Consider the following 8,621-nt stretch of genomic DNA (forward strand, 5'->3'; position numbering starts at 1 on the left):
CGCGCCCCCTCCGTCGCCGGCCTCCCTCCCTCCCCGCCCCGGCCTCTCCGCGCGCCCCGCCACCCGCGCGCGCCCGCTCCCCTGGCGCACACACATGGTCGGCTCGCCGCAAAGTTTCGCCCGCGCTCCGCGCTCCGCGCTCGCGCCGCAGGGCTCGGAGCTGTAACCTTGAACTTTCCCTGCGCGGTGACACGTCCGGCGCGCTCTCCCCGCCGCCCGCCCTCCCTCCCGCGCCCCCCTCCCCGCCTTTTTTTTTTTCCCCAAGCATTTCACCATCCATCACCGCCCCCCATCCAAACCACACCGAACCTGCGCGCACCCCCAGGCCCCCAACAACAACATCAACAACAACAACAACAACAACTGCAAAACAGAAAACAAATCCCCCAGCCCGGGCGCACCGGCGGCGGCGGCGGCGGCGGCGGCGGCGGCGGCGGCGGCGGCGGCGGCCTCGGCGAGCACGGCCGGCGCGCTCGGACGGCAAGAGGGTTAAAAGTGTAGATTGGATTTCACCCCGGGAAATCCAGCACGCCGAGTGAACTTGAATCTTTGGCTATTTAAGGAGGACTGGGTTTGTGGTGAAGTTGCGGCGATCCGGCGCAGAGCCCCGTCCTGATTGATCGCGTCGCGGGGCTCAGAGTAAAATGAATAGATGAAATTTTTGCTTCTTGAAGATTTTCGTGGGCATCTCCGGGACAGTGCGTTTTAAGGCGAAGTCATGATGTATTCTCCCATCTGTCTCACTCAGGTACATGTCTCGGTCGCTTTCTCGAGCTTTCTCTCTGGCCCCAGACGTCTTTGTTTTGCTTTGCGGACCCTGAATGGCTCGGGCGGACCTCCGCACATCCCCTTCCCCGGGAGAAGCGGCCCGGAGTCGGCGGCAGGCTCGGCGGGGCGGCGTGGGAGCGGGCGCCGGGCCCCAGCGCAGGACCGCCGCGCCCATGGCGAGCGGGCGCCGGCCGGGCGAGGCTGCGGGTGGGCAGGGCCGCGGCCCCCCAGTGCGGGTGCCCGGGTGCCCGCCGCTCGCGCGCAGAGGCGGACTCCGGCTTCGGTGCAGACCTGGGGGCACCGAGCTCTTAAACACAGCCGGTGAACTCGGGCCAAGGGACGAGCCTGTGTGGGCGCCTCTGGACTCCGCTGCGGGCGGTGGGCGGGCGGCCGACGGGCCCGGGCTGTGGTCCGCGGCCCCGTGCCTTTGCTTTAAACTGGGGGGCTGGAATCCCGGCCCTCCGCCACCCGCACCCGGGGCTTCCCGGGACTGCACCACAAAGGCGCCGTGCGGCGCCCTGACGCGCGCTTAGTGGGTCGTGGAAGGTTAAGGACTTTTAGAACGTGATGGTTCCTTTGACGATATTCGGGCATAGTGCGTAAGGCAGAAAAGTCATGCTGGAAAAGTAAGGCCATTTTATTTTATTTTATTTTTTACTTTGAAAAGATGGTCCTAAGACTTGAGGAACAATGTCATGAAATAAAACACTGGCTTTCTACTTTTCACAAAACCCAAGTATGTATCACTTTCAACCATACGGCCAAATGAGAAAGTGGTTAAGACCAGGCAGACTTACCTGGGCGCAGTTTGGTCGCTGTTCAGCGAACTAACCAGTTGAAATAACTCGATAACTTAGCCGAGGATTGTTTGAAACAACATTTTTAGCCTCTGAAGATACAAGACAATTTACTTTTAGAAGTACTTGTCACGATGGGTAATTGATAATCTTCTTAGACACTGGCATAAAAACTGAATGGTTAAGGAAGTGCTGGCTAGATTGGGGTGTGTTAGAAATAAAAAAAATCTAAAACCAGTATGATGCATTTTTAAAACGGACAAACAATTAAGATTTCAATTGTATGACAATTAGAAGCCATTGTGATTCAAACGGACTGAGGCATTCATAAATTGTGAATAAGATGAAAACAATGATAAGGCTTATTCAGTGTATCCAATGGATACAGTCCTGTAGCTTTTTGGCTGACACATTTTTTATTGTTTATATTTTGTTTGGCATCTGAGTATGATTAACTTAGATATGGCTATTTTAAGCAAGTAAACGTGTACTTTAATTTAACAAAACTGGAAAAAGAGGTTGCTGAGTTACTTGTATTTTAAAAGCTATGAATGATAATAGCCTACCAGCATGATGAAACTGTTTCAGGTATAATGAATTGCCTTTAGTTTTAAAAGTTACCTTTTTTTTTTAATCACCGAACAAGAATTTTTTTTTTTAATCTTTCTGGCAAACTATGGCCATTTATATTATTTTTATGTTTGGATCAAATGAAGCAAATTGAAGTAAGCTTTTCTCTTATGAAGTACTATATTACTTATAATCACCTGTAAAGGAAAGAATCATTGTGTGTTTTTCTGTATTTATAGCTACAATATTGGCTCTCTCGGAGACACTGCTAGCGATCACATTGCATTTTTAGTCTCCCCTAAATATATATTGAAAAATCACTGGTTTTATCTTAATTTGGTAAGTTAAAAATAATGTTGCAACTTCCTGACATATGGAATGTTCTGAGCATATACAGCATAATCATTCAACTATCACATTAGTATTCAAGGATACATACTTACTGACACTAATTCATGATGACTAATACTCTCTACTATTTAATAATATAAATCTGGGTTGATGTATTAAAACTATTTTTGGGATTTGAGGCCTATACCAGAGAAGGAATCTTAGCTTTAGCATTCTCACTTTAACTAATCGTGGTGTGACTGTCTAGGTAATATATAGGTGTTGCGAAATAGGGCCACATTAACAGTGTTACTTTTGTATCAGCTCAGTAGTTTAGTTTTGAATCAAAAGACTTACTGCAGCACATGTTTTAGATATGTAGATACAAAGTAAAGTAATATTCTTAATTGGTTGAAAACTTTAAAAAGTATCTCAGTTATTGCAACCAAGTATCTAGGCTTTAGAAAGACTCTTAATTTAAAAGGAGATACCAGTAAAGTTGGTATTTAGACAAATGATATATGTAGTGTCAGTACATCAACGTGTCAGCATTTATTTCTCAGTATAAACCAGAGTGTAAGAGGGAAATTAAGGACCATCATGTATGATTTTAATATTTGCCTTTTCTAAATAGAATTTAAATCCTTAATAGAACTTTCATTCGGCACGAGGACACTATTTTTGTTGTTGTCATTCACGTTCTTTACATATACTTTTTCGTGGTTTATTGTTGTGTAGTGTTGATGCTCCAGGAACATCTAGTGTTTACTCTTTTATCACGATATATTGGCCTAATTTCTCACCTTTTTATGAAAAACATTGTTTTGTAAAGAAAAATAAACGTGCCTGGTTGAATTAGATTAACTTTTATATTGAAGATTTATAACTGGGCTATTTATTTTTATCAATTTGGTTCAGCTAAAGGAAGTTTCATAGGAAAAAGTGTTACTGAATGTCAGTGTATTTTAATAAGAGTTCCGAAAGAGCAAGCTTGAATATTACCTTAGTATAAAGCCTTTAGATCTTAAATAACGCACATGGTATGATTTAAAAATAATATTTATAATTGTTTAGCATTGTTATGATAATCCATTAGTTAGGACATTTGAATACCGTGATCTCCCCTTTTGGATGGGGACAGTTACTGTACACCATGTTCATGTCACTTACAATCATTAAGAATATATTGCTATTCAGCATTAGGAAGCATTCACACTTGGGAGATGACATTTAGACATGTTAATGCAAAAATGTATGTGACATATAGTAAATCTCCACTTACAATTGGTTTTGGGGAATAGGCCCCTTATCAAATAAGTGCTTCAGTTAAAAGGAATCCACATAATACTGACTCTGAATAATGTTAATAAGGCAAATTTATGGCCTGAGAAAGTTTGCTAGTTCTATTTATCAATAAAGAAAAATTATGTTTTAAAGTAATACCTGGTATCAAGTACTTGGTAAATGCATAGCAACCTTAAAAAAAAAAATTTCTGTGTACTGGCTAAGTTTCCAAATCTAATGTTCAAATTCACATTAAGGTTGTTTAAAATAAATTGTTAAGATTTTGGGATTTGTTACATGGTGTTTATAGTTAAATATTGTAACTCAAGCATATTTAATCAAAAGTATGTTTGATGTCTTTGTAAGAAAACAAAATGTCACTGAACATAGTATTTAAGGGTGTAAGTACTTAAGTGTTAATGAATTGCTTAATATCTATTAAAATAATACTGCATTAAAAAAAAGCATGGCAAAGGGCAAAATAAGTGAGACAAAGCTCCCCTATGTACACTTTACATTTGCACATTTTTAGTTTATGAGGGCATATATGCATGTTTTTAGTCCTATCAATAAATCGTAGTAAAAGTCAGATCATAGGAAGTGAGTTCCCAAAGCATGTTTAAGTCCACATTTCCTTGAGCAGGCCTTCGTTTTGCATATATTTTGAAGGCGGATAAACAAAGTTTTTATAGTTACAGTGAAAGCTAAAAGTATGGCATCAGAAAGTGTATGGAGATAGGGAGGTCTTATCATGGGCTGTGGTTGCTGTGAGCAGGGCTGCCTTCCCACACAAAGAACAGATTGTGGTTTAACTCTTTCCATGGCCTAGTTTAGTGTGCTCACATAGTAACCGAATTGTTCAAATCTCTGCTGGAAACTACTGATCGGTTTAATGATTTCCTCTATGGCATTTGGTTATGCCTCATGATGTAATCTTCTGCATTCTGTATTGTTATAAAATTTTGATTCATACTTATTCTGCCATAGGAATGTTTTACGGCGATGTGTTAGAACACTTGATAACTACATTACTGATTGGACGGGACATGCACCTCTCTGTGTCTAAACTGCAAACTACTAACACGTTGCAGTTTTGGCATTAAAACTGTAGTTTCATCTTAAAAATGCAGTCATAGCTCTGTGGAATTTTTGGACACCTTCTTTGTCAGAGTGTCATTAGTTTATTTTCCTCATCTTTACCTAGTGGATTAGCCAGTCTGCTGGTTAAATAGAATTTATCCCACATAGTTCAAGGCGACTAACATGAGTACGTAAATTCTAACTTGGGAGACAGTTAGAGAAAGTTATTTGTGTTTGAAATGACATTATAGTCAATGTGATCTGAAAAAACAGTCACGGTGAAAGTTCTTTTCTTCAGATCTTGGCTTATTGCATGCATATACTGTACATGCATGGGGCGGTCAGCTCTTTTTCTGAACAGCAATAGGCTTACGCTTATAAATAAAACAGGTTCTACTTAAGTCTGGAAGTGCTAAAAACCTGACTACATTTGAAAGCCAAGCAACTTGAAATATCTGTAGGTTGAGAGAATCTGCCATTCCGCACTGCCCCGTCCCTTAAAAAAAAAAAAAGGCTTGGATGAAACAGGCAAAACAGACAGAAAAATTCAAGATCCTAAGGGGGAATCATTAAATCAAAAGGCGGGTACTATATAATCTGTACGTTTGAGGATTCACAAGCACACACATATGTGCCTCAGAAGTCCTGTCCAATAATCCATCTCTGTGGTAAATGAATTGTATGGATTCCACAAAAGCAGTAACTGACCAGCCGTGCACTCCTGGTGTCCCCAGCCACAGCATGCAGAGACACAAAGAATGTAAAGTTGGTGCCAAGTTGCCATTTTGCATTGTTCACCTCAGATTGATTTTTAAGGGGTTTAGAGTAATTGCCATACTCATGTGATCAGTTAACAAATTAACTGACTCTGTGGGGCTTCACATTCTATAGGAAAGCTCCCGGAAGAACATTCATGCAATTTTTGTTTTCAACTTTAAAAAGTTCTATTTTAAAAAAAATACAAGTGGTGTGTGTGTGTGTGTGTGTGTGTGTGTGTGTGTGTGTGAGAGAGAGAGAGAGAGAGAGAGAGAGAGAGAGAGGGAGAGAGAGAGAGAGAGAGAGAGAGGGAGGAATGTGTTGGGAGCTGGTGTTGATGGTACGGGGGAGACTGCTCTGCTCAAAGTATGGAAACCTTCTGTTCGGGACACTGATACCACAAGCCGTGTCCTTTTGCCCACTTCCCCTCACTGTATACCGGTTTCTCTAGTTACCACTCTTGGAATGGTGCTGTTTCAGTGTTGGAATGTTGGACGTTTGATAAGAAAATGGATCAAGTTTAATGGCGCATGCTCTTTGTGCCACCAGCAGCCTCTTGCTGGGAGCATGCTCCAAAAGCGGGAACTGTGTGGCATTACACTGAGCATCTATATGCTTTGTGTTTCTGTGCCACAGAGAAGAGAAATGAACTGTGGCATCGCTCCTGCCTTCTGAACAGCTCTGCTCTGATCTAAAAACAAAAAACAAAAAAACAAACCTCACTGTGTTCTTTGTAAAATGGTACTGTGTAGTGTTAGTTGGTCAATCAAATATTTAAATATTAGATCAGGTGCCAAGCACCTTGGTTGCATATGCTTTAAAGCATGTAGACTGCATGGCATTGGGCTGGGAGAGAGGGGGATGGGGCCAGGGTGGAAATACAAAATAAAACCTTATTTTTTTTTTATAGGAGGGAGAATCACCTTCTAAATTTTGCTGGAGAGGGTGCAGCTTGGTGTACTTTGTTTTCTTCTTGTCCTGTTATTTTGATCATTTTTTTTATATATGAAAAGGATGCTGTTTTCATACGTAACTTTTTTTGTGTACTGAGTTGGGAATGGATCGTGGTCTTATTTTTCGAGGTTTAACATTAAACTGACTGTGCACCTCTTCTCCCCCGCCCCATCTTCCACAGGATGAATTTCACCCATTCATCGAGGCACTTCTTCCACATGTCCGTGCAATCGCCTATACTTGGTTCAACCTGCAGGCTCGAAAACGCAAGTACTTTAAAAAGCATGAGAAGCGAATGTCAAAGGATGAAGAAAGAGCAGTCAAAGATGAGCTGCTCAGTGAAAAGCCTGAAATCAAACAGAAGTGGGCATCCAGGCTCCTGGCCAAACTGCGCAAAGATATCCGCCAGGAGTACCGAGAGGACTTTGTGCTCACCGTGACTGGCAAGAAGCACCCGTGCTGTGTCTTATCCAATCCTGACCAGAAGGGTAAGATTAGGAGAATCGACTGCCTGCGACAGGCAGACAAAGTCTGGCGTCTGGATCTAGTCATGGTGATCCTGTTCAAAGGCATCCCTTTGGAAAGTACCGATGGAGAGCGGCTCATGAAATCCCCACATTGCACAAACCCAGCACTTTGTGTCCAGCCACATCATATCACAGTATCAGTTAAGGAGCTTGATTTGTTTTTGGCATACTACGTGCAGGAGCAAGGTAGGAGCAGATTGTTCTTTCTTCTAGCATGGCAAACGCTGTGCACAGTTCTCCGTGTACAGAATGTCTGGCTTGGGTTAGATGGTCCTCCAGGCCCCTAGGTCTCCTCCGCCCTTGCCGGGTACAGTGGTGTGTCCAGTTCGCTCACATGTCCACTTCCATGTGCTAGCCAGGGAGAGAGACACAGAGCTTTTATACCTGGATAGGCATGGCTACCTAAAGAAAGACCACAAAGGCATATGTTTGTACACACGAATAGGCACAGAGTAGTGGAAAATATATTGTTTATTACATTTTACTCTCTGTGCTAAGCTACATTGCTTGTATCCCATTTGAAAATGTAACTTTATGAATAGTGAAACTGTTGTTTAATAATATTTGTATTAGCCTCTTCACTCAGGAGGTGAACTTTGTTCAGGCATCTAGTGCTAGTGCACTGAAAATAGGCATAGCATTCACTATTACAAAATGCTTAAAATAGCCACCCCCAAGCCGTACAGCTTATATAGATCTTGAGTTATTTGATTTTAATATTTCTATCAACACCTACTTTTGATTGTGTAATGGTCACTGTAGAGTTAATGAAATATAATTCTTGTCTAAATAATTTATAACATTTTCCCCCAAATGACTTGAGAACGCTTCATATTGTTAGTTTACTCGAATATATATTCATAAAAGTTACCAAGGAGGAAAGTTGCGGCTTTCTTACAGAGCGTTATGGAAAAAAAAAAAAAAAAAAAACAACAGAAAGTAGACTGGTTACACTGGTTTAAAATAAATCCCAAAAAGAATGCAGAACCGCATTGCCATACTTACGTGTTAAAACAGTTCGATTAAGAGAGCAGTATAAATATGGCCTGAACAATTCACAGTAAGGTGATGTGATTGCTGAGTATTTTTTTTTAGTTAATGAAATATCTTTCCTTACTATTTTTATTTCTCTTACTATGCTTTCCTTATGTAGGTGAGAATGTCTTTTCTTCGAATCAGTGTGTTGAGGTATAGATGTCTTTGCATTCACAGCACGGCATAGTGAAATGCCATTTAAAAAGCAGCATACCAAAGTGGCCGTAAGTCCGAGGTGCCACAGATGGCAGGTCATTTCCGAACTTGGCCTGGCGGGAGGGAAAATGGCCTGCAGATAGCCAGGTGGCAGACAGTTATCTGATGGTTGTTATATAAATGTGGGATTTAATAAATTGCTATGTACTTTATGACCATCCAAAAAAGTAAAACATAAAAAAATTACTCTTTAGACTCAAAAATCTAGGTACTTACTATGTGCTTTTTGTCTAGATAGTTCTTTAATATAGTTTTAGAGATTATGCTTAAATGTCATTTAAAACTTTTTTGGTCTGATTTTAAA

General features: G+C 41.6%; 1 protein-coding gene across 1 annotated transcript; it reads left to right on the plus strand.

Moving 5' to 3' along the window:
* Positions 1-718: 718 nt before the first annotated feature.
* Positions 719-8,400, plus strand: LOC308272215 (nuclear factor 1 B-type-like; the record flags this gene model as incomplete). Its single annotated transcript, XM_080708978.1, has 3 exons — positions 719-748; positions 6,721-7,252; positions 8,279-8,400. The coding sequence occupies 3 exons, from the start codon at positions 719-721 to the stop codon at positions 8,398-8,400; spliced, it is 684 nt and encodes a 227-aa protein (XP_080565104.1).
* Between the last annotated feature and the right edge of the window lie 221 nt (positions 8,401-8,621).

The sequence above is a fragment of the Muscardinus avellanarius genome (assembly GCF_963383645.1).
Source record: "Muscardinus avellanarius genome assembly, chromosome: 13".
Classification (NCBI taxonomy): domain Eukaryota; kingdom Metazoa; phylum Chordata; class Mammalia; order Rodentia; family Gliridae; genus Muscardinus; species Muscardinus avellanarius.